At 38.3% G+C, this 27,523-nt stretch overlaps 1 protein-coding gene across 8 annotated transcripts in view; it reads left to right on the top strand.

Annotated features, from left to right (window-relative positions):
- The window catches only part of EXOC6B (exocyst complex component 6B), a 470,364-nt gene that overhangs the window by 315,603 nt on the left and 127,238 nt on the right, over positions 1-27,523 (top strand). For all 8 annotated transcript variants that reach the window (XM_084901284.1, XM_084901290.1, XM_084901283.1 and 5 more), the window contains one exon: positions 7,909-8,050. In XM_084901284.1, coding sequence (XP_084757410.1) covers positions 7,909-8,050 — 142 coding nt within the window. The remainder of the gene's footprint in view (positions 1-7,908; positions 8,051-27,523) is intronic.

Below are 27,523 nucleotides of genomic sequence, written 5' to 3'. Positions count from 1 at the left end.
GGCATACGTCTGAGATTTTGCTGCCTGTGGATGCTTCTAGTATTTTTATGGTTTCCCGTCTGATGTTTAAGTCCTGTATCCATTTTGAGTTTATTTTTGTGAATGGTGTAAGTTGGTGATCTAGTTTCATTCTTTTGCATGTGTCTGTCCAATTTTCCCAACACCATTTATTGAAGAAACTGTCTTGACTCCATTGTATATTCGTGCCTCCTTTGTCAAATATTAGTTGAGCATAGTGATTTGGGTTGATATCTGGGTTCTCAATTCGATTCCATTGATCTATATGTCTGTTCTTGTGCCAGTACCAGGCTGTTTTGAGAACAGTGGCTTTGTAATATAGTTTGAAGTCTGGTATTGAGATCCCTCCTACTTTACTCTTCTTTCTCAGGATTGCTGTGGCTATTCGGGGTCTTTTATTGTTCCAAATGAACTTTTGGAGAGTTCTTTCTAGGTCGGTGAAATATGTCGTTGGTATTTTAATGGGGAGTGCATTGAACCTATAGATTGCTTTAGGAAGTATGGACATTTTGATGATGTTGATCCTACCAATCCATGAACATGGTATGTTCTTCCATCTCCTTACATCTTCCTCTATCTCTTTTTTCAGTGTCGTGTAGTTTTCCCCATATAGGTCCTTTACTTCCTTAGTTAAAGTTATTCCTAGGTATCTTAATTTTTTTGGTGCGATGGTAAATGGAATTGCTTTTTTAGTCTCTGTTTCTGCAGTTTCTCTGTTGGTGTATAGAAAAGCCATGGATTTCTTGGCATTAATTTTGTATCCTGCTACATTACCAAATTCATTTATTAAGTCAATTAGTTTTTTAATGGAGTCTTTTGGGTTTTTTATGTACAATATCATGTCATCGGCAAATAAGGATAACTTTACTTCTTCTTTTCCAATTTGGATGCCTTTTATTTCCTCCTCTTGTCTAATTGCAATGGCTAGTACTTCCAGTACTATGTCAAACAGGAGTGGCGAGAGTGGGCATCCCTGTCTTGTTCCTGTTCTTAGAGGGAATGGTTTTAGTTTTTGCCCATTGAGTATAATGTTGGCTGTGGGTTTATCATATATAGCTTTTATTATGTTGAGGTATGATCCTTGTACTCCCACCTTGTTAAGAGTTTTTATCAGAAAAGGGTGTTGGATTTTATCGAATGCTTTTTCTGCATCAATTGATATGACTATATGATTTTTATCTTTCAATTTGTTTATGTGATGTATCACGTTTATTGATTTGCGGATATTGTACCATCCTTGCATTCCTGGAATAAATCCTACTTGGTCGTGGTGTATGATCTTTGTGATGCTCTTCTGGAGTCGATTTGCTAGAATTTTGTTGAGGATTTTAGCATCTATGTTCATGAGGGATATTGGTCTGTAATTCTCTTTCATTGAGTTGTCTTTATTTGGTTTTGGTATTAGGGTGATGCTGGCTTCATAGAAGGAATTTGGAAGTGTTCCTTCCTCTTGGATTTTTTGGAATAGTCTGAGGAGGATAGTTTTTAGTTCTTCCTTGAATGTTTGGTAAAACTCTCCTGTGAAGCCATCTGGCCCTGGGCTTTTGTTTGCTGGAAGCTTTTTGATGACTGTTTCAATTTCTTCCCAAGTCACTGGTTTATTGAGATTTTTAGATTCTTCCTGATTGAGTTTTGGAAGATTATATTTTTCTAGGAATATGTCCATTTCCTCCAGGTTGTTCAGTTTGTTGGAGTAGAGTTGTTCATAGTATTTTGTAACAATCCGTTGTATTTCGGTGGGGTCTGTTGTTATTTCACCTCTTTCATTTCTGATTTTGTTTATTTGGGTCCTCTCTCTTTGTTTCTTGGTTAGTCTGGCTAGAGGTCCATCTATCTTGTTTATCCTTTCAAAGAACCAGCTCTTGGTTTTGTTGATCTTATGTATTGTTTCTTTGGTCTCTATGTCGTTTATCTGTGCTCTGATTTTTGTTATTTCCTTCCTTCTACTTACACTGGGCTTTTCTTGTTGCTCTTTTTCTAACTCTTTGAGTTGTAGAGTTAGATCATTTGTTACACTTTTTTCTAGTTTTTTGCAATAGGCTTGTAAGGATATGAACTTCCCTCTCAAAACTGCTTTTGCTGTGTCCCATAGATTTTGGATTGTTGTGTTTTCATTGTCATTTGTTTCCAGGATGTTTTTAATTTCTTCCTTGATTTCTCTGGTAACCCAGTCCTTGTTTAATAGCATGCTGTTTAGTCTCCATGTGTTTGATTTCTTTGGATTATTTTTATTGTAGTTAATTTCCAGTTTTATGCCATTATGGTCTGAGAAGATGCTTGATATGATTTCTATCTTCTTGAATTTGAAGAGACTTTGCCTATGTCCCAAAAATGTGGTCTATCTTTGAGAATGTCCCATGTGCATTTGAGAAGAATGTATATTCTGTGGCTTTGGGGTGGAATGTTCTGAAGATGTCAATTAATTCCATCTGGTCTAGTGAGTCATTTAGGATTGATATTTCTTTGCTGATTTTTTGTTTGGATGATTTGTCGAAGGGTGACAGTGGGGTATTAAAGTCTCCTACTATGATTGTATTGCTGTTAATCTCTCCCTTAATGTCCTCCAGCAGTTTTTTTATGTATTTGGGTGCTCCCGTATTGGGTGCATATATATTTACCAGGGTTATTTCTTCTTGTTTGATTGCTCCCTTTAGTATTATGAAGTGGCCTTCATTGTCTCTTGTTATGTCCTTCACTCTGAGATCTAATTTGTCAGATATAAGTATTGCTACCCCAGCTTTCTTTTCATTTCCATTTGCTTGGAAAACCTTTTTCCATCCCTTCACCCTCAGTCTGTGTGCATCTCTTTTTCTGAGGTGGGTTTCTTGTAGACAGCAGATGTATGGGTCTTGTTTTCTTATCCAATCTGTTACCCTATGTCTTTTGATTGGAGCATTTAAACCATTTACATTTAATGTTATTAATGATAGGTACTCATTTGATGCCATTTTTATTCTATACCCCTGTGTTCCTTCTTCGCTTCCTATTTATTTATTTTTACAGTAGACCTTTGAACATTTCTTGCATTGCTGGTTTGGTGGAGATAAATTCCTTTAGTCTTTTTTTGTCTGTGAAGCTCCTGATTTCCCCTTCAATTTTGATTGATAGTCTTGCTGGGTACAGTATTCTTGGATTCAGACCCTTTCTTTGCATGACTTTGTATATTTCATCCCATTCCCTTCTGGCCTGATAAGTTTCTGTTGAGAAATCAGTTGTTAGTCTGATGGGGGTTCCTTTATATGTAACTTTCTGTCTCTCTCTGGCTGCTTTTAAGATTCTAACTTTGTCATTGGTGTTTGCCAATTTAATTATAATATGTCTTGGCGTCGGTCTTCTGGGAACCATTTTGCTTGGGACTCTGCGAGCATCTTGGATTTGTGTGGGTTTTTTCTTCTCTATCTCAGGAAAATTTTCTGTCATTATTTCTTGAAATACATTTTCCATGTCTACCTCGGTTTTCTTTCCTTCCGGAACCCCTATTATTCGAATATTGTTTTGTTTTGCATTGTCCCAAAGCTCCCGTAGGCTCTCCTCCTGCTTTTTAATTTTTTTTTCTAGAAGCTGCTCTAATTGGGTATTTTTTTCCATCTTGTCTTCTAGCTCACTGATGCGATCCTCTGCTTCTTCTAGTCTGCTCTTGATGCTATCTATTGAGTTCTTCATAGTAGCGATGTCATTTTTCATTTCATCTTGAGTCATCTTCATTTCCTCTTGGGTTTTTTTCATTTCCTCTTGGGTCTTACTCAAATTGTCAAATTTGTCTTCCATTCTTTTTAGCCATCTTAAGATCGTTACTCTGAATTCTTGCTCTGGTAGGTTGCTTGCCTCTATATCGTTTACTTCCTTTTCTGGTGAAGCCTGCTTTTCTTTCATATGCGGGCTGTTTTTTGGTCTCCCCATGATCTATGATGTCTGGTTGTGTAGTTCTCTCTCTCCTGCTTTGATTTAAAGGCACAAAATACAACACAACCAGGTACAACACACAAGGCACTGAATCGAAATGTGTTTGCGATATTAATAACCACCAATAAGGGTGACTAGAACCCAGCTAACAAAAACATGCAATCAAACAAAAAGCATAGGCAAATCAATCTTATAAAAGAAAAGCATACAATTTCAGTAAAGTTAACATTCAACATACAACTTCAGAGTTAGAGAGTAAGACTGTTTTGTTTTTTTTGTTTTTTTTTTGTTTTTAGGACAACTGCGAGGGAGGTGTGAATGGGTTTGGAGCAGGTAGTTGGAAATTAGATATATACAAGTAGGGTGAAATTTTAGGAGGGGGTAGACAGATGGAATGGGGAAAATCTAGAGCAGGAAAGGGTTAAGATAAACAGGGTATCAAAGGAAAAGATTGGAAAGAGGGTGAGGGCATAAAGGTAGGGTTGAGATAGAATAAAGCGTTGGAGAAAGAAGGATAGATAAAGACTGTAGAACAGTAATCCTGAAATTAAAAAAAAAATTAAAAAAAAAAAAATATATATATATAATCAAATGGAATAAAAATAATAAAAATAAACAAAAGAAAATAAGATGAAAAAGGTAAATTAGTAGTAGTAATAATGTTGATTACATATACAATGTAATAATTATCAAGATAAAATCAAGTGAGGAAAAAGAAAAAAAATAGTTTCTTGAGTAAACGTTGCAAATAATGAAAACAAAAGTAAAAAACAAAAATTTAAAAATTAAAAAAAAATAATAATAAAATTTTAAAAATTTAATTAAAATTAGCAGTAATGAAGGTCATTCGCTTCCTCTATTGTTATGATCCAGTCCTGATTTTTAGGCAGGTTTTGCTTTGTTTTTATTACACTAGAGTCAATTTGTGACTTAGCCTCTGGGGGCAGTGTTTCTAGGTTGACTTCCCAGACTCTAAAGCCTCTCCAGCTTTTTTTTTTTTTTCGTCTTCTCTGAAGCTGGAACTATGGAGGGGGGGAGGGGGCAGGTCCGAGCAACTGCGATCTCCCGCAACTCTCCGATATCCCTCCGAGCCGGATCCAAATGTGTTGCTCTTTAGATATCTCCCCTGTTAGGAGCCCCGTCCACTTTCAAGGGTGACAACCGCCCAACAGCGGGGGCTTCTACTTGTAATCACCACCCCTGTCCTCCAGCTTCCGGGAGCGCGCTCTGTGCGCACAGGCTTTTTGTTTTCGCCGCGAGCGCTCTCCACCCTCTCCCCGCGAAATCTGACCTTTTCGCTGAGCAGTGGGGCAATCCTGTGAGGGCAAGTGTTCGCGCCGCTTGGGATCCGCGTTCTGGGGGTCACAGATGCTTGGTGGTCGCTGCGGCTGTGGATATTTAGGCCTCTGACATGATCCTATCTTCCTCTCAAGATGGCGAGGTTTCCCCGTCCAAGCCGGTAGGTAGCTCCGGGCAGGGACACAGCCCACGTGGGTGCTTCCCTGTGAGGGGCACCTCTGTCAGCAGCCCCCCAGCAGTTTCTTCTGGTGTTCGCTGTCTCCCAGCTTGCCAATAAACACTCACAGCACAAGACCCTCAGTTGCTCTCTCTTTCTGCTTCGGGAGAGGGCTCAGAATCCGCCCATCTATTCTTCCGCCATCTTACCTCCTCGGATTCTTACTATTGTACATCTACATTACTCTATGACCTACCTAGTTTATAGTAAGTACAAACGAAATCTCCAAAATCAGAAGAATGGACAAATTCATTGTGGTATACTGTAAAATAATTAAAGGAATAAACTACAACCACATGCATTACAGTGAAAAAAACTTTACATTATAATATTGAACCAAAAAAAATCATGTTGCAAAAGGACATGCCATATATGATTATGGAAAGTTTTAAAATATGTAAAATAATACAGTATATTATTTTTGTTATATGTATTAATAGTATTTTTAAATTACAAATGGTATGCCTAACACCAATAATGGTCCCTGTGGGGAGAGGGAGGAAAATGATTAAGGAGGTCACATAGGGGCTAAAGTATATTTGTATGTTTAATGGACACATGAGTGTTCATCTTGTAATTTTATATATCTTTCCATATGGCTGAATTACTCCATAATTTCAGAAAAGAAAGATTCACTCATTTGAGAACTCATATTTTAAAGATACATATAGATATTGATGGTAAATAACAGATAAATAACAGGAAAAAATGGATATATTTTCTATGAGATATGACCTAGACCTGAGACTAAGATGTCATTCACTAAATATAAAGTGTTCGAATATTTTAAAGAAGATAGTAAGATATATTCAATATCGTATTTAAAAAATTAGCTTATAATTTATGTTCATAAGCCTCAGTGTTAATTTTTTAAGAAAACAAAATTCATCCTTTTAATTATTTCTTTCAATAAATCTTTTTTATCAGTTGATTTTAGAGAGAGAAGAAGATCGGGAGAGAGAGAGAGAGAGAGAGAGAGAGAGAGAGAGAGAGAGGGAGGGAGGGATATCAATTTGTTGTTCCATTTATTTATGCATTTTTTGGTTGTTTTTTGTATGTGCTCTGACTGAAGATTGAACCACAACCTTGTTGTATCAGGATGATGTTTTAACCAATTGAGCTATCTGGCCAGGGCCTACATTTTTAAAATTTAAATTCTTTATTGCTTAAAGTATTACATAAGTCTCCTTTCCCCACTATTGACCTCTCCCTGTCCCCACTCCCCCAGCATATGACCTTACCACCCCATCTGTGTCCATTGGTTTTGCTCATATGCATGCATAAAAGTCCTTTGGTTGATCTCTTATTGCCTCATCCCCGCCTTCCCTCATAGGTTGGACAGTTTGTTTGATGCTTCCATGACTCTGGTTCTATCTTGGTTTCTCAGTTTATATTGTTCATTGTATTCCACAAATCAGTGAGATCATGTGATATTTATCTTTCTTTGACTGGCTTATTTCACTTAGCATAATGCTCTCCAGTTCCATCCATGCTGTTGCAAATGGAGAATTTCTTTTTTTTTTTTTTTTTTTTACAGCAGCATAGTATTCCATTGTGTAGATGTAGCACAGTTTTCTAATCACTCAACTGCTGATGGGAACTTAGGCTGTTTCCAAATCTTAGCTTTTTAATTATGCTGCTATGATTATAGGGGTGCATATATCCTTTCTGATTGGTGTTTCTTATGTTATATTCCTAGAAGTGTGATGGCTGAGTCAAATGGAAGTTCCATTTTTAATTTTTTGAGGAAACTCCATACTGTGTTCCACAGTAGCTGCACCAGTCTTCATTCTAATGACAGGTGTGAGATGGGACCTCATTGTTGTTTTGATTTGTATCTCGGATGATTAGTTTTTTGAGCATGTTTTCATAATGTCTCTCAGCCTTCTGTATGTCTTCTTTTCAAAAATGCTTATTTAGGTCCTTTGCCTATTTTTTTTATTGGATTGTTTATCTTCCTTTTGTTAAGTTGTATGAGTTCCTTATAAATTTTGGCATTAAACCCTTATTGGAGATAGCATTGGCAAATATGTTTTCCCATGCAAGTGGGCTTTCTTGTTTTGTTGATGGTTTCTTTCACCTTGTTTTTTATTTTGTTTTTTAAAAACAATGATTGATACAGAAGGGACTCTTTGAAATTTTTTTCTGTGTTGAAAAATTTCTTCTTGGTTTAATTAGAATTTTGAATATTGTTTATCTGTTATTGATTTAGGGAGGGGGGGAGTGCTTCCTGAATAAATAGCTGGGCTTTCTGAATTTTAACATAGTGTCATAGCTACTTGACTGGTCATGATGATGCTAGTATTTAAGATGATTGCCATCAGGCACTATTAATTCCAGTATTATTTGAATGTTAAGGATATTGTGATGAAGAAAACAAAGACATTCCTAATGGAAAAATAAATGGTTTTAGTTTTGTTACAATTTTACTTTAATCTATTAAAATTATGATTTACATTCTTGTATTTCAGGGAAAAGTGGCTCAAACAGCGTGTATGTCAGCTTGCAAGCATTTAGCCACATCCTTGATGCAACTTTTGCTGGAAGCTGAAGTGAGGCAGCTCACCTTGGGAGCATTACAGCAGTTCAACTTGGATGTCAGAGAATGTGAACGTAAGACAGTGAACCATCCTTTTGCTTGCTTATTTTGCCTGCATACTCACTTCTATAAAAAAAAAATTTAAGTCTGTTGTGTCTTTGTTCCCGATGATGTCAAAGAATACCTAGGTGACAGAAATCACTTATAGGATGTGTAGAAATAGAGTCTATCAGAAAGCTAACTCGAGCACCCAAAAGTGCTTAGTCCCATATGTGGAGCACAATAGATCCCTGACTACAAGGGTGTTTGCAATCTAGAGAGGGATATAAGGCAGATATGCATTTAACGGACACTAAAGAAAATCTGATTAGTTCAGTCTTAAGAGAAGGCAGTTCCCAGCCATTTCCTTTTTATGTTTTATTTAAAAGCTATTTTTACATCATATTTGCAAACCCTTAGTTTAAAGGACAAATGCTATATTTATTAGTCAGAAATGCTTTCTAGTACAGGTAGAAACAAAACCTTTGACAGAGTGGTTTAAACAAATCTTTTTTCTTTTTTCTCAGAGTAGGTGAGCTACTGAATTCATTTAGTTGCTCAGTGCTGTCACCAAGGACCCAGGCTCTTTTGTCCCTTCTCCTCTCCCATACTTAGAGTGCAGACTTTTCCACCTCTGTGTTATATTTAGAAGAGATAGGAAAAAGAGGCCTGTCTCACTTATTCCTTTTTCCTAGAAAATAAAAGGAGACACCTAACAAACCTACCTCTGTGTCTCACTGGTCAGAATACAGTTGTCTGGCCTCCCTCACCACTAAGGGAGGCTGGGAGTTTGAGTATCTGTCAAAAAAGGGGAGCGTCACCATTGGCACAGTTGACTCATCGTGAATCATTCACTTTGTGTTAAACACAAAGTAAAACTTTGATTAGGAAGGAAGGAGGAAGGGATAAAGAGTGTTGTGATGTTCATTGCTGTGAAATGATATGAAAATGAACCAAAATGATATGATTCAAAATGATTTTTCTGATTCTAAGAAAATTAAAATAGTGGAAAATTTTCTGAGTATGCTCAGACTTCTGCCACAAACTTTTATTTTTACTGCTTATTGTTTTTCCTTGGTTAGCTTTGACGAATGAACATTAAGGTTTTATTTATTGACTATGTTATTTTAAATTAATCAATCAATTAATTAATTAATTAAGACTTCCAGTTCCAGCCATCACCGAGTAACAGGTGCAAAAGTCACCCTTCTTGGATAGACAACTGTAAAACTGGGTAAAATGTATGAGGCAACTCTTCATGCTTTGGGCATCAGACAGCACAAGGCTGCGATCCTTTAGAGAGGGGAGGTGCACAAGGTAAACTTGTCATTCACTCTCATTTCCAGCCCTGAGCACTATCCAAACAGCAACACATGAAAGTAGGTCCCAAATATAAAGCAATGTTTTACACAGATAAATGGAAATTGGTGGATAGGGCTGGTGATGCAGCTGGGATTTGTGGGGCAATGGACTAGAGAACAGGGAATTGTTCAGAGAAGCAGCTCCAGAAATCTGCATCGAGAGTCTGTGAGTCTTTGGTCAAAAACTAAGTTGCTATGTGCAGGGTAAAACTTTCTGAGGTTTGGCAGAGAATAGCTACTGAGGAACTGCTAGCTCAATAGGAATGCCAGAGGTTAGAGAGTGCTAGGAGCCGCTAGAATTCTGACCCACCAGAGTGGATAGACCAGCTGAACATAGAAGGTTAGACCATAAGAGTACTACTCACACTCTAGAAAAAGAGCTAATCTTGATCCACCATCACAAAGCCTAATTACAACACTCAACAAGATAGAGATAACCTGCCAATGAAATAACTGCCTGCCAAACCGAAACTCAACAGTCTTTGAACAGAAACAAACACACAAAAATTCAGACTGTCAACCACATAGTAGCCACAATTTCACAGCAATAAAAGGCTATAATTTGACATGCAAAGAAGCAGAAAAGTGTGATCCATAACAATAAAAAAACAGGCAATAAAAATAGACCCATTGAGAACACAAATGTTGAAAATAGCAGACAAGCCTTTTAGGAATCTGAATAGAAATATATTCAATAATTTAAAGAAAAAGATGGACATAATGCATGATTGTAGGTTTGGTAAAAAGTCTTAATCTACTGACTCAACAGATCTTTAGCATGAAAAACACGAAGTCATACCCAGGGTATATTATAGCAAGATTTCTAAAAACAAACAAAAAAAATAAGAAAAGAAAGAAAATAAATGATAAAAAATAAAATCTTAAAAGTAGACAAAAAAAAAAAAAAGAAAAAAGAAAAGATACATTATATAATGGAGACCAATAATAAGAATTACTGCTTACTTCTTATCAAAAACAGTGCAAACTACAAGGCACTAGAAGATCTTTAAAGTACTGAAAGAAAATAAAAGCCTATCAATCTAAAACTCTTTATCTTGAAAAAATATCATTCAGAAAAATTGTCACCAAAGGTCTGCACCTCAGCTCTATAGTGCACTTACATTGTTTAAAGATGTCAACAACAGTATCTCCTTTCCCACATCTTTTTCTAGAATCTTGGCACTTCCCTATTAAGATATTGCTTTTGTCGGCTGGTGCCACTCAGTGGTTCAGCATCAACCTATGAACCAGGATGTCATGGTCCTATTCTAGCACATGCCTAGATTGTGGGCTTGAATCCCAGTCAGGAAAGGATGCAGGAGGCAGCTGATCAATAATTCTCTCTCATCATTGATGTTTCTATTTCTCTTTCCCTCTCCTTTCCTCTCTGTGAAATCAATAAAAAATATATATATTTTTAAATAACATCTAATTCCTCTTCCTTTGAATCTGGGCAAGACTGTGATTTTATTTTATCCGACAGAATGTGGCAGAAGTGGCCTTGTGACTTTTGTTGCTAGGTCATAAAAGACAATGCCGCCTCCATCTTCTTCATTAGCTGCTGGATAAGAAGTGTTAACTACCCTAAGGTCTCCATGCTGTGAGGAAATTCAACCAGCTCCTGTGAAGAGACCATATATAGATGGCCTGATGCCGGACATTTTACATTTTATGTTGCTGGTGCTGCATTTTGTTTTACTTCTTTAAATAGTATTAGACTTTGTTCTCACTTGCATTTACATTCCTTGAAATTGGTTGGATCCTTTTGAGACTTGCTTTCATGTTTATAGTGGGTCCAGAGCAGCCTTTTGACTGTCTTACTTAAACCCCAATGGAAAGAAATGCCCTTTCCAGAGTTCTAACCCAGGCCCAGGGACCTAGAGGTTTTTCCACTCTGGCTGGTGGGAACACCGAGTGTGCCCAGCTCTATGAGAGCTCCACAACTTACTCTGCATATTCATTTGTGGTGGTTCTTTCCCCAGCCTTGGGTAGTCTCTTCCCATGCAGGCACAAGCTACTGCTCTGCCAAACCTTCAGGGCACACTTCTCCAGTTTTCCTGAGTGCCCTTTTTTGCGACCTCTTTCACTCTGGTGGTTGGCCCTGCAAATGCTAGTTGCCTTGGCATTCTGGACTACAATCTCTGACTTTTCAACTCAGACTACTTTGTTCCTTTAGGTTCCCTCCCTTTGCTGGCTTTGCACAATGGCTTGGAAACTCCCTCTAGTTGTGCTCCCCTCAAATGTTTTCCTTCTTTCAAGAATCACAGTCCTGCCTGGATAGTTGCCTGATATCTAAAACCATTCTTTCAGATACTTTATCCAGTTTTACAGTTTTGTGTTTGTTGTTGTTGTTGTTGTTGTTTGTTTGTCTGTTTTACAGTGGGTGATAAGTCCTCTATTACCCCATTATGATCTGTAACAGAATAAATGAACATCTTTTCAAGTTCTTTTTAATTTTTATTTTTCATAGAAATAATACCTCCTCTTTATAGAAAATTTTGAGGGAAAAAGAAAATAAAATCTACCTTTAATCTCATTATTCAGAAATAAGTACAATTCCAGGGATTGCATCCTAACATGATAATCTAGCAGCCACCAGATTCCATGCATCTGGTTAGCCAAGATGGTCTTACATGCTTCTGTCTTAACCAATTACTTACTAGGAGAATAAAAACATGCTTTGCTGGACTAACAAATATTATTTCTTTAAAAAAAAATTAAAAAAATATATATATATTGATTTCAGAGACTAAGGGAGAGGGAAAGAGTGATAGAAACATCGTTGCTGGAGGGAATTATTGATCAGCTGCCTCCTGCACACCCCCTACTAGGAATTGGGCCCAAACACCTGGGCATGTGCCCTGACTGGGAATCAAACTGTGATTTCCTGGTTCAGAGGTCAGTGCTCAACCAGTGAGCCACACCAGCTAGGCAAGATTGATTCTGGATGTTTAGTTTTAAGTCAGTATTGTCTGAATTTTGATGAAAGAATAGAACCTCATTCTGCTGTGAAGAAAAGGAAGAAAAGGACTTCGGAGTAGGCATCCAACAAATACTGTTAGTAAACAGCAATGTCTGATGAATGATTGGGAATGATTAAAATTACTACATTTAAAAATATTTTTATTGATTTCAGAGAGGAAGAAGAGGGAGAGAGAGATAGAAACATCAATGATGAGAGAGAATCATTGATCAACTGCCTCCTACACACGCCACACTAGGGATTGAGCCCGCAATCTGGACATGTGCCTCAATGGGGAATGGAACCATGACCTCCTGGTTCATAGGTCAACCACTGAGCCATGCCGGCCAGGCCGTGACTGCATTTTTGATAGAGCTAAAAGATAAAGAGAGATGGAAGATGATAAAGCTAAATTTATGGGCCTTAAGGAGGAGGAATGATGGTCTGGGAGAAGCACTAATAAGCAAGGAAAATGCCCATTTTATGACCTGATTCTGAATTGCATTTTGTATAGAAGAACAAGCAGCTTCTACTTGAGAAAATGATAGGCGAATTGGTATCATTAGCAGAGAGCCAGCTTTCATTTAAGACTAAGAGATGGAGAGATCATTTAATGAAAAGGTGGAACATAATAAATAGAGTTTGTTAACCTTGTAAGCGAGGTTCAGAGAGCCAGTATCTTTTCTGAAAAGCAATTCAATATTTGTAATAGCCTTTCAGACTTAGGACCAGCTTAAAACTAACATTTGTAAGACATGGAATATCACCACTGAAACTTATTCTTAAATATTGTGGAACCACTAAGTTTCATTGCTTTAGAATTTAATGTTTCATTTCTGATTGGCAGTAATTTGCCTGTCAAGAAACTTTCCATGGACATTTATTTTACTTTAAAAGAAAGAATTCTATTTTATGTCTTTTTGCTATACCACCCCCCTCATTTTTTCCTTTAGATGCTCAGTGGTCTATAAAAAATCATAAAGAGATGATACATAGGATTCAAGTAACTATACAGAGGCGTATAAAAGCCGCCCCAAATGACAAGATAATTAACACTTCCATCTTCCTACCCAGTGGTGTGTGCGTGCGGTATTTTCCCTATTGTCTGTGAGTCCTTGGAAGAACTGTATAAGTCCTGAAAGAAATCAAACTCTGGACAAGGTAGAATGGAAAGTACCTTGAGTGTTTGACTCTGAAGCCTGTGCTGCCACTTTCTTAGATCCCATATACACAGAAGTGCATGCATTGCCATGAGCCTGAGGTATTCGGCTGGTATAGTGTGGTATTAAGAACATAGATTCTAGAGTCAGCTTGACAGGTCACGTTACTTTTAGTGTGACCTTGTGTATACTATTTAACCTCTCACAGCTAGCCCCACTTATGATAGCAATAATAGTAGTAATTACTATTGAAGGGCTGAGGTCAGAATTAAATGAAATAATGCACAAAAGGGTTTATTTCATGGGTTACAAAACCCTGAATATGCAGTAAGTAGGAGCTTCTATTGTTAACACCATTATCAGCAACAGCAGTTAATAAATATTTAGCAACTCTCAGAAGGTCTTTTGCAGACCACGCAAACCTTTGTCAATAGTTTGTGAATAAGTTACGCTTGGGGTTGCCCTTTTAATAGGCATAAGGAAGTTTTTCTTTCTGGCAGTTGTTTGTGGCATGATCCAGAACTGATGATTTGCAAGCAATCGGTTACCTCTACTATTTCCTAGAGATGGTAACTACTGCTTAGGGCACCATTACCTAACAGGAGTGTTGTTGTGAGGTAATTCCTATTGACAGGCTACCAAACATTTGCAGTGGACATTATTAGAATTTTAGACATGAAGAAAATACCTTTCCCTTAAAAATAGAGAGTGACCTATGATAATTTCTGCCTTGCAAAGATTTCTATCTTACATCTCCATTTGTTTGTGTCTTATATTAGGTTTTGAATATTGGAGCACAGGATTCTGACAGTGAAACTGGATTTTTAATACTAGCAGGTCTTGATAGCCTAACACTTACCTTCTTGATCAGCCTGGACTACTCTATCATTCATGCACTGGATTTTTCAGTCTGTATCTAGATTTGTCATTTCCTAACCTTTCTGGTTGTATATTCTAAATAAGGAGGTCTACGTTCATATTCCAGCTCAACTTCTTGTTAATAGCATTCATTCAGGAATCTATTTATTCTGCAACAACAACAAAAATATATGTAGAGGCCTTACTCTGTGCAGATTACCATGATAGAAGCTGGAGATAAAATAGGAAACCCTAGATTTGAAATAGGAGAATGATTTGAGTAGATTTGTGTTTTTAGAAGGAATTCTGCAATTTTATTAGAAGCCTCAGAAAAGGCTGCAGCAGTAATCCATGATAGAAATGATTTGGAGCTTTAGCATGTTTCTCCGTGGTAAGCTAAGCCATGGGAGTAAATAGCTCAACTCATTTAACCTCCCTGAGTCCATCAATAAACTAGAAATACTAAACTCTGCTATATTTGTGTCACAGCATTATTATAAAGCCAAATAAAATAATATATATATATATATATATATATATATATATATATATATATATATATATTGTATATAAATCATTTGTAAACAGCAATGTAAATTTTTGTTTTGTTTTGCTTCATTAATCCTCACCTGAGGATATTTTTCCCATCGATTTTTAGGGAGTGTAGAAGGGAGGGAAGGAGAGAGAGAGAAAGAGAGAAATATCTATGTGAGAGAGATATACATTGATTGGTTGCCTCCTGCAAGAGTTTCAATCGGGGCTACAACCCAGGAATATACTCTTGACCAGTAATCTAACTGGAGACTCTGTTCTGTGAGCTAATACTCAAAGCACTGAGCCAAACTGGCCAGGGCTAGAAATTCAAAGTGTTCTGTGGGCTAATATTCAAAGCGTTCTCTTGGGAGTTCGACCAGGAAATGGCAAGTTAGATCACTCATTATGATGTTCACTGACCACCAGGGGGCAGTGGAGAACATGGCGGGTGACCAGTGGTGGTGTCGGGGTGCTGAGGGAATGAGGGAAGGAGGAGGCGGGTAGGCGGGAAACCTGATCAGCCCTGATCACCAGCCAGGCCTAGGGACCTGTGCACAAATTTTGTGCACTGGGTCTCTAGTTTTATTATAATTATCATTTCTTTATCCATGTGTTTAATGTGTTTTCTTTTTATTTTTACCTACTTTCACTCTTACATGGTTTATAATGTTAAATGTTTTTAGTTATTAGTTATCTGCTCAGATCCCATAATTATTCAAAAGCCTGTTATATTAAAAATATAACATAATTAAGCCAAAACCAGAGCACATTTGCTTGCAATGAAATGAAGCAGCATTTGCATCTATTTAAATTTAGTAGTACCCATAATTTTCAAGGACCCATTAGTCTTTACAGAGAATAAACTAGGTCCTTCGACAGGAAGGCAATGGGATGCATCTTGCCAAATTCTCTCAGTTCTTTGGTGGCCGAGTTAATCTGGCTTACATTTACTACTTTGGAAAGGAATAAGAGCTCCAAAGCCTTGCGTTTTACCATTATTACCATGATAGCCCTCACTTTACAGGCCAGGAAACCAATGTGGAGAATGTGCCTCAACTCAGGACTTAGTGAAACATCTTCAGAATAAATTCATGGCCTCGCCAAGCCTACTGTGATAAAGATAGTGGCAGAACACTAACCTCCACAAGTTCCTACTCTAACTGAAAGGTCAGATAACTGTCATCATCCTTGAAGAATTCATTTTAGTTCAAATTCAGGACCCAGTAGTTTGAAAAGTTTGAGTATTTCCATCTGTTTGTATATGTTCCCTAAGATAAATGGCTGCAAGTCCCTTTCGGTATAGCAGGCTCCCCTTGACTCAGGTGTGAAGTATTTTAGCCAGTGATAATCAGGCAAACCTTTATCGGCTTGCTTATGATTTTGCCACTGGGGATTCTGGACTAAAGAATCTTTATAAAGCAATCTCTCTGAACCTTAAGTGCCAAGGCTCAAACAACTGCCAATTGGGATAACTGTACTCACTTATTTTGATTTTCTGCCTTACTAGAGCTCAGCTATCCTGGACTCTCCAATTCCAGATAGTTAATAACCCACCTTTGGTCACTTCCCATGAGAGTCTGTTGTAGGGCTTCAGGCATTCCTTTACCAATCTCTTCCTGATGTGAGGGAAAGAAGAGAGTTCTCAGGACCCTGGTGAGAAACATACGGAAAGCATATGTGACAGACACATACTATCATCTTCTCCTGCAGCCTTTGAAGTTTATATTATGCAAAAGGAGTTCTGTTCTGGCCCTTAAATAACAACTAAGCCAGCACTATATCCAAATCTGCATCACCCAACCAAGCAAATTATTAAAGGAACTACTAGCTAGTACATATATTAAATCAAGCTTCTCCAGCGAGGTGCTCTGTAGTAATTAATTTGTCAATCAAGATTATGTTTCGTTGTCCTTGAATAAGTAGTACAGCATGCATACCCACACAGTCTTCTCTCTTTTTGCTGAGATTCCTTAGAAAACTCTTACATTTTCTCGCCGAAACCGGTTTGGCTCAGTAGTAGAGCGTCGGTCTGCGGACTGAAAGGTCCCGGGTTCGATTCCGGTCAAGGGCATGTACCTTGGTTGCGGGCACATCCCCAATAGGGGGTGTGCAAGAGGCAGCTGGTCGATGACTCTCTCTCATCGATGTTTCTAGCTCTCTATCTCTCTCCCTTCTTCTCTGTAAAAAAATCAATAAAATATATATTTAAAAAACAAAACAAAACAAAACTCTTACATTTTCTCCTAGATATATTTCTTTTCTTTCCTCTTCTTATTTTGCATGTCACCCTCGAGCCCATGTTGTTTGGATCCTCATCACAGTATAGGGTTCAATAAGAGAGAGGACATAGCAGAGCAGAGTGCTACCCTACCCTGGCAAGTGGGACACAATGGAAAGTATTTTGGGGGAGTCTGAGGGATCAAGGTTAGACAATTGCTCTTAGTACCCTGGCATTTGTCAAGGAAATCAGGTGACATTATGAAGGCAGCTGGTATATAGGTTCACAACTTGAAAGATCAGTTTGTGCACTGTATTTTCACTTCACTCAGCTATCTAGCTGTAGATAGAGGGGAATTACTGCAAGAAAGCCTCCCAGTGTTCTGTGTTTTCCTAGATTCTTGAGCTCCACATTCTAGCAAGGACCACAGCTTGCCCCATTTTCATTGTATGTTGCCCAGCGTTGTTAAAAGCTTCCACATGATTCATATTTTTCATTTTTAAAAAAGTTGAACGATGGCAGCACACCTTAGTTTTCCAAAGTTTCACCCTTGGTGGGAACGTGTTCCTCGGTGACTTAAGATAATGCCTTAAGCCCAGCAGGTGTGGCTCAGTGGTTGAGTGTTGGTCAACCTATGAACCAGGAGGTTGCAATTTGGTTCCCGGTCAGGGCACATGCCCAGGTTTCGGGCTCCATCCTCAGCTCCATCTCTTTCATCATTTACATTTCTATCTCTCCCTCTCCCTTCCTCTGTCTAAAACAATCAATAAAAACATGTTTGTTTGTTTTTTTAAAGATAATGCCTTAATTATGAGGTTGGCTACTACATTCCACAGACTGTTGACTTCCCATCCTAGGAAGTGTCAGTGCCTTTTCCCCTGCCATTACCTGCTAACTGATCCCAAACATTTTCCTTTTATATTGTACAAAAGTATTTTATTTGCTAGCTTGATCCATAATCATCTATTTTAATTAGAGTATGTTTATTTGCAAGGAATAAAAATCTGTTCAAAACTGTTAAAAAATAAAGGAGGGCTTATTTTAAATATCTGGGTTTCATAGATTCCAAGTAAAAGGTAAATAGTAGGTCAGTTAGGTCAGGGATCATATTTGCCCTCATTCCTGTCTCCTAAGCACCTACCACAGTGCCTGAATGTTAATAAACTAGTAGCCCTGCGCATGAATCCATGCACCAGTAGGTTGCTGCTGCCCTTCTGTAGCTTCCCCTCATCCCCCCTCATAGCTTGCTGCCCTGCCCCCTCCTGTAGTTTTCCACCCACTGCCCCACCCTCTCGAAGACCCTTGATCTGGTCTACGCGGTTGGTCGTTATGCCTTAGGGTGTAACAGATAATTAGCATATTCCTCTTTTATTATATAGGACTAGAGGCCCGATGCATGAAGATTTGTGCAAGAATGGTCCTTCCTTTCCCTGGCTTCTGGCACTGCCTTTGCTCTGACCCGGAGCCGCCTTTCTACCTTACCACATTGCCCAGAGGCCCATAGTGGCTGGGGGCTATGCCTGTGTATGCAAATTAACCCACCATATTTGTTGGTTAATTTGCATACCCACTCCTGATTGGCTGGTGGGTATTGTAAAGGTCTGGTCAATTTGCATCTTACTCTTATTAGTGTAGATATTTATTGAGTGAATAAAAATAACAATTAGCAACTGCCTCAGTTCTGGATCTCTTTGGTTAGCTCTGTGAATGAGAGGGAATAGAAGTAGGAAGTAGCTTGGGATGATGTCATGTGATCTGAGCAGCAAGACAACCTGGGATGTATTTGGAATCCTAAGGATTAATCTTTTATGAGGATGTATAAGTGATAAGCAGATGATTGGCAGCTTTAGTATACATAGCCTTCTCACCAATTTCTATGGATTATAAAGCCATCTTTGCCACCAACACTCAATTCTCAATGTATCAGCTGTGAAATATATAATAATTAATATAGTAAGTGATAGAACCTGACAGATGGGCCCTTGAAACCTAAGTCTCCATTTTAGTAATTGGGGCATCCTTATCTCCTTTAAACCTCAGTTTCTTCATTTATAAATGAAGAGAGGTACACCTGTACCTACCTGATAAACTTGTGTTGATTGAGTAATTACATATAGTAAATATGCAATAGCTGCTAGCTGCATCCTCATCCCTGTCACTGTCATCAGCAGCAGCCAGGGTACTGGGCTGAATGTCAGAAAACTTGTGTTATAACCTCAGTTTTGTTACCAGTTAACTGTATGGTCTTAGGAATACATTAAACTTTTGCGGGCTTTGGGCTCCTCATTTATTAAATGAGAATGTCAGGCTAAATGCTTTCTGAATTTCATTGAGTGACAAGTGCATGAGAGTTGTCTCTTCTAGTTTCCTGATTCCATTTTAAATGAGGTTATTGTTTATTAATTTTCACAAAGATCAGTATTTTTTTTCCCCTCAAAGTAACTTTCTATGTAATCCTTGAGGTAGGTTTATCTCACAGTCTGCATAATACTTTTTACTTTTTGTATAATATTTATTTAGGAAGAAAGTCAAGCTGTCTAACCAAGACCTGAAACACTGCGGTATCCTGTAGAGATGTCAGTGTGGTTGTGGCTTTAAATCAGATTGCCATGACTAAACATTAGTTAAGCAATCCCTAATTTTAAAGAACACTAAAGAGTATAAATACAGCCCATCTGGTGAGACTCAGTGGTTGAGTACTGACCTGTGAGCCAGGAGGTCTCGGTTTAATTCCCAATAAGGGCACATGCCCGGGTTGCAGGCTCGGTTCCCAGTGTGGGGTGAGCAGGAGGCAGCTGATCCGTGATTCTCTCTCATCATTGATGCTTCTGTCTGTCTCTTTCCATTCCTCTCTGAAATCAATAAGACTATATATATATATATATATATATATATATATATATATTTTTTTTTTTTTTTAAATATATTTTATTGATTTTGTACAGAGAGGAAGGGAGAGAGATAGAGAGTTAGAAACATCGATGAGAGAGAGTCATCGATCAGCTGCCTCTTGCACACCCCCTACTGGGGATGTGCCCGCAACCAAGGTACATGCCCTTGACCGGAATCGAACCCGGGACCCTTCAGTCCCCAAGCCGACGCTCTATCCATTGAGCCAAACCGGTCTCGGCAAGACTATATATTTTTAAAAAAGAATATAAATTCATTTCTCTTGGAAACTTGGTTATCAGAACATGAGTACTGATGGAAATAGATTTAAAGAAGAAAAGTTGGCTCTCTATGAAATTAATCATGTAAATCTTAAATCATTGTAGCAAATAGCACTGTTTCCTACTAATGGGTTCTTGTGAAAAGTTAGGTATTTACTTCCTTTCCAATTAAAGTATATGTTTTATACTTTATCCAAAGGTCACTTTTCAAATTTTATCTTAAGCATTTTCTACCTCTTCAAAAAGAGAGCCATTTTAATAATGTAAGGTTTGCCCTGGCTGATATGGCTTAGTTAGTTGTAGCGTTGTCCCATACACTAGAAGTTGATGGGTTTGATTCCTATTCAGTGCACATACCCAGGTTGTGTATTCAATAAGGCAGGCAGGCAGAGAGGTTAGGGGTGATCAGGCCGGCAGGCAGAAGGGTTAGGGGCAATCAGGCAGGCAGACAGAGACAGTTAGGGGTGATCAAGCAGGCAGGCAGAAGGGTTAGGGGCAATCAGGCAGGCAGGCAGAAGTAGTTAGGGGTGATCAGGCAGGCAGGCAGGTGGGTGAGCAGTTAGGAGCCAGCGGTTCCAGTTTGTGAGAGGGGTGTCCAACTGCCAGTTTAGGCCCAATCCCACAGGGCCTAAACTGGCAGTCAGACATCAACCAAGGAGTCCCCGAATGGTTGACTGGGCTGAGGGACCCCTCCCACCCTGTGCATGAATTTCATGCACTGGACCACTAGTCTATAATAATAAAGAGCTAATATGCTAATTAGACCAGACAGAGGAACAACTTTAAGTAACAACCAGAGGGTGGGGCTGCGGGGCCATAAGGTTGCCAGGGCTGTGAGGGCTGAGTCCCTTGCATGAATTTCACGCATTGGGCCTCCAGTATGAAAATAACAGAGGCCTTTTTTATTAGAGTATATAATTGCTTATAGAGGCAAACTTCCAATGGGTAGACTACTTAAAGACATTTAGTGTGTTCCATTGTCATTAATTCCAGATCCCTTAGCATCTATTCTCACCCTCTTCTTTCTGAATTATAATTTTAAAACAAGCTTTCCTTTTCTGCCTTCTTCCATCTGAGAAACATTAAAGTAAAAAGATTGATGATCTACTTTAAGCTTTTATATGCACAAAAGTAAACTTATATCCTATAATTTGCAGTGCTCTGCACAGGTGAAAATGTAAGGATAATTAGTTGTTATTGTTTTAATATGATGAAGACAACTTCCATGAGACAAGCTCCATGGCTAATGCATTTTGTCTTTTGGTTGATTGGTTAATGGAATTGGAAAAATATTTTATGTCTCTTCTTTATAATGTTTTCATTCTCTACTAGGAATATATAGGAATTTAGATAGCTGGTCTTTATTAAAGCATATCCTTCTTTACTCATCTTGTCATTTGTTTTCCCCTTTTCTCAGTGTTTTTTTTTTTTTCTTCTGTATTCTTGTTTCTAATTCTCATTTTGTTTCAGCATTTGCAGTGAAACTTACAGATTTTCAAGGGAGAATGTTAAGTTGGTAATTGCATATATTCCCACACAGTAATCGACAATTCATTCATTCTCTGCATTCTTGTTTCTGCTGTAAGACCTGGAACACTGTAGATATATACCAGAAATGAGACTTAAAACTCATGTGGACTGGGGATTTGTAGGATGAAGATTACTTTGGCATAATATGCTCAGGCACATAGTTCTGAATCAACCTATGCTAAAGCTTCTCTGGAAATGTATGGATGATATGGCTTCTTTCTCCCCCACTTTCTAGGTCCTTACCAGTTCTTTTTAAAAGCATGATTGAGCCTGGATTCTCAGATCTAAAATTATTATATGTGGGAAGAGTACAAACTGCAACTATCTTCCTGCCATCAAAAGTAGGCAGCACAAGAGCCCGGCTTTGTTTCCAGTTGTCTTCCAACACCTACAAGGTTTTTCATGCTAGGTGCTATGCTTTTATGATGCACCTTTCTTAGCTCTGGAGAACCCAAATAGAAGGCTTCCCTGCCATTAAAATAGCCATGTCACTTCTCTCTGACTATGGATGAAGGACCCTGTACCCTCTGGGAGGGCTTTACTCAGACATGGGTCATTGAGTAGTGCCCACTCAGCAGTTATTTCGTTTATGGGCTGAAGTTCCTTGAATTCCAGAAGATAAGGCATCATTGTCTCTTGAGCTTGTTGTCAGACACCCAGTCACTTGATAGGAGATGTTGCCAACCTGAGCAGGGAGGGCAGGCAACCTGCTCTTCCTCACCATGGCCTAAGATGCCATCCTTGTCAAGCAAATGGAGATGGATCGTGCTGCTCTAACCTTGTTATACATCACTGTCAAGCTCTGCCATTGGCTTCCAGAGATTGGCCAACACAGACTAAGTACTTTTTCTGGTAGCAAATGTTACCTTGGGTTGTTTGTAGGGCATATTATTGATGAAGGACTGAGTATAAAGGAGCATAATTCCCAACTAAGCGCCTTTTTCTGTGGCAAACTCTCTCAGTGCCCTAAATTCGGTCAGGCTGTTTGGTAAATGTGGTACTCATTCCATGCCTAAACAAGGACAGTGACTGGTTTCTCTTTGAAATTTTTAGATTTTTTTCTTCCTGATTTTATTTCAAGGGATATTTGGGGGAGTAGTGGTGGCAGCAGGAGAGTTAACTTAAACAGCAGGTAGTTTCCAAATGCCATTTTCCTGCTGCAAGGTTTTAAAAAGGAGAGGGCCACTTTTTTAAAAGTTATATTCCAAACTTGATGCTCCTTTCCAATTTTTATTTTGGATGTTTCAGGTTTTATTCCCCCCCCCCCCCCGCCCTTAACTTTATATACTTTGGAAGTTTTGGGGACCAGAAAGATTAAGAAATGCCATTTCAAAGTAGAAAAAGTCAAGAATATATTATTATTATCTCTATATGTCAATACCTCTCACTTGACCCTGGTTCCAGACTTGGTAAAACAGATTTCCTACAGTTAAAAGAGTGTATCAGAGCAATTTCTTAGTCTCCAAAGCCTTTTCTTACTGTTTCTTTATAAGTAACTTTATAAAATAATTATTTGAAATTTTTCTTTTTAATTCTCGTGATTTGCAAAGAGACATTTTTCAAATGAGCCAGTGGAAACAATAGTTGCTAAAAGTTGGCAGGCTTCTACTCAGGTGGAACAGCATTTTATATATCTCAAAAAAAGCTGGTGAAGTCCTACTTTTTATAAAACATTAAAAAACAAACAAACATGCCTTTCCATTATTACCTACTCCAGCATTTCAGCATTTAACAGATTCTGATTTGATTTTTGCTGTTTTAATTAAATTATCTATCTAGTCTACTATTACAAATTTTAAAAATATATTCTCTTTTATCTTCCTCTGTTTTTCCCGTTCATGTGTATGGGTATGCGTGAGAAAGAGAGAGATGCAAAAATCACCTTAGTATTCACAATTTCATATTTCTAAGATGAACTTTGGGAAATGTGAGGAAAATATCATTGCTGACACTTACATTTAGAAAATCTGTTTCCAGACACTAGTGAATCAATGTATAGAATTTTTAAAGTTTTGCCTGTAAGGTTCTGTAATGGTGGTTGATCCCAAATTTACTTCTCTTACCCACTCCTTTCTTGGGAGAAGATGGCATGGTATGTTCATGGGTGGGATAATGTGTACTTGGATAGGTGGATTGAGGCCTGAGGCTTTGTTTTTGTTTGACCACTAAGTAGCTGTGAATCTGGACAACACACTCAATCTCTTTAAATATCTTTTTAATGACTTATATGATGTGAGTGGGTTGTACTAGGATTTCCAATTGCACCACATAGCTGGGAGTTAGCCATTCAAGTGGGATGAGGAAGGTTGTGAAGTGTGTTCTGGCAAAGGCGGGTATTTGTATAAATTCAGGGAGGAAATAAGGAGCATGGCATGTTAGAGAATTGAAACTAGTTCATTATGACTGGATAATAGGGTGAAATGAAATGGGAGTAACCAAAAGGAAACAAAGCAAGGCTTATTGCAGGACTTACTAAGAAGTATGTACAGTTGACTCTTGAACAACACAAGCTTGAACTGCGCTGGTTCACTTACATGTGGATTTTTTCAGTAAGCACCTGTTTCGTCCATGGGTGGGAGTTCATGGATGTGGAGGGCTTAATGTATGCACTGATCTATGCTATTTTATATATGGGACTCAAGCATCCTCAGATTTTGATGTCTGTGGGGCCCTAGAATCAGACTCCCACAGATACCCAGGAACAACTGAGTTTTGGGGGAGTTAAAATTTACATGCAGGTTTTCGACTGTGTGGGGTCAATGCTTAGTTCAAGGGCCAACTGTACTTTATTCTAAGTACACAAGAAGCTGTTTATGTATTTTAAGCATGAGAGTGACATCATCATTTGCTTCCTTATAAAAGTCACTGTGGCAAAATTGTGAAAAATAATATAGAAGGGGCGACTAGATACAGAAACTAGTTAAGAGTAGGGATGCCAGATAAAAAAACAAGATACCCAGTTAAATCCGAATTTCAGAGGGGAAATTGGATTTCAGATAAATGAATAATTTTTTTTTTTTTTAGCATAACCATGCCTTAAATCACATGTGTCAAACACAAGGCCTGCGGGCCAAATCCAGCCCGCCAGGCCTTGCAATGTGACCCGCACCGCGCTGTCATCACTGCACTCCGCTGTCAGTTTATGACATTGTCAGTTTATGACTGTTCAGTAAACCATTCGGCCCGCGATTTAGGCTGGATTTTAGATTTTGGCCCCTTCTCTGAGTTCGACACCCCTACCTTAAATACTACATAGTACATGCAAATGTCAGGTAAGATATGGACTGAAAAAGTGTTGCGTTCATAAAAAGGAAGCCAAGCTGATTTTGGAAGTACTTTTAGTGGAGATAGAGTGGTAGAAGCCAGATTGCAGAGTGATGAGGAATGAATGGAAGTTAATGTAGTTGAATCAGTGCTTGTGAACAACTCAGAAATTGACTTTGAAAGAGACAAAAATTCTCTTCTTTGTCTCTTCCTCTGCCCTTTCTTTCTCGATGATGTGTCTTTCTGGAGAAATTCAAGTCTCCTCAGGTTTTCACCAAATCCCAGTAGTCATACTGGGGCCTGCCTTTCTCTCTGGCTCACTGGAATCTCTTTGTCAGCTGCCTGTTTGTCAATGGATGGAGACAAGGTGTAGCTTGAGCTCCTGCCCCAGCAATTAACCAGGGAAACTTTTTAGTGAGATTCTCTACTTTCCTTAGAAAATCATTTTTGAGGACTTTTCAACAAGGACTGTCTTAAAGACAGGAGTGCTTTTTATACTTGAGATGCTCATTTATCTCCTATATCTTCTAGCACTTAGGGTATTCCTTTTAAAAGCACCAGTTTGTCATGGAAAGAAGGTGCTTATATACTTTAAGAAACAATTATTTTCATTTCCTTTTCCTCCAGCTAACCTAACTTCTCTTTAAACACCATCTCTTGCTCTCTTAGCCCTGCTGAGGACTACAAGTGCCCTGACACTCCCCCTGGAGCTCTGTTCTGAAGGCAGTTCCTGGCCCCTTACCTATAACTACAGCTCAAGGTCTCAGGTTTCACTGATGGAGATTCTCTTCTTCTTTTGTTCTTGTTTGTCTGTTTTAGGGAGAAAAAAAGAAAAGGAAAAACACACTCCAAACTGAGCTCTTAAGTGGCAAAGTTTGTATTTTCTATTAAGATGGATCCTAAGTTTAGATGTTGAACTCAGAAAATAAATTCATTAATCTGTTTAATCAGAATGGCAGCCCAGTATTTATGTTGATATTGATCAAATGCAGAGATTTTTCAACTCTTTTCATCTCATGGCAATATAAACTAGTTACTAAAATTCTGCTGTGCACCAAAAATATGTTATATTTTTTGCTGTTCTGGCCAACGAAGTAGATATGGTTTTGACTCATTCATATTGGATGGCTATTATGTTGGCTGTTGTCATTATTTTATTTGACAATCTAAGGGAAAAGAGGTTAGCACTCCTGACTAAATGATCAGGTATTGCATGTTTTAAATTTCTTGCGGTACAGCAGTTGAAAATCACCGATCTAATGCAATCATTTAACAAAACAGAAAGAATTTTGTTTATGTAACAAAACAGAAAGAATTCCTTCACCCAGTGCTAGTAGAGCCAAACACTAGATACTGAGAATTGCAGTGGGGAAATATTAGTTATTTTATTATGAATGGAGCCATTCAGGAGAATAGGAAGCTATGCTCAAAAACCTAACCCTTCTCTCCCCCCCCCCCCCCCCGCCCCCCCATGTCTGGTAGGAAACAGATTATATAGGTCAAATCACAAGACACTGTGGGTTAGGGGTTCATGATCATGCTGTGAGCTGATTGGTCTGAGGTGAGGTAAGGACAATGAATCATTTCTTCAGGTCTTGAAGACAGTTCTGAGGTTGCCCCCCGCCCCCCAGGATCCTTCTGTCTGATCTCATGGGAAAGTAGCCAAGAGGTGGTTCCACCTTAGGGCTCAGGTACTGAAACATAATTTAGGTCAAGATGTTATCTTACCCTGCCAGAGGTCCAGGGAGTCTGACCATTATCAGGCCAGGGCTACTGTCTCCTACTGCCTTGGGTGTTGTACATTATCTGGGGCAAGTCTAGGTCTCTGAGAGGCATAGACATATTATGTCTAACGCTAGGAGTTAAAACTAATTTTAATCAAAGTCATCAAGACCCTTGGTTTTAGTTGGATCATTGTTTTACTACTTTACATTAAAATTTCAGTAGGTGGGGGATTCTCAACTAACACTAAAATAATTCTATGAAGCAAAGAAACAAAGCTAAAAAATAGTAGCTTTTTCCAGGCAAGATATGCAAAACTTTGCCCTTTGCCACATGGAAAATGATTTCTAATAAATGAAGACTTGTTTTAATTTAACATTTTTAAATTTTTGATTCTTTGAATAAGTGATCAGATAGGGAAAATGCTTGTTATTATTTTAATGTATTCAATTCCAGTTTTCACATTAATGTGAAACATCTTTGGCTATAACATAAATATTAAAATGGACCCAATATCAAGTTATATTACATTTCATCTGAATTGGATCTTGTGTTCCTACAGCACATCTATGACACCTCTTGGATGTCCTACAATTCAAATCTGATTCTAACACTAACTAACCAGTGATAGTGCTCACTGCACTCTCACAAGTCTGCCCTTCAGCAGATATCAGCCACAAGTCTCAGATAACCTCAAGCCACTTGCACTTTTTCCTAGCTGACTACAGA

The sequence above is a fragment of the Pipistrellus hanaki genome (genome assembly GCF_964339955.1).
Source record: "Pipistrellus hanaki genome assembly, chromosome: 12".
Lineage (NCBI taxonomy): Eukaryota > Metazoa > Chordata > Mammalia > Chiroptera > Vespertilionidae > Pipistrellus > Pipistrellus hanaki.
Note: the sequence above shows the minus strand (reverse complement) of the source record. Positions and strands in the feature narration are given on the sequence as shown.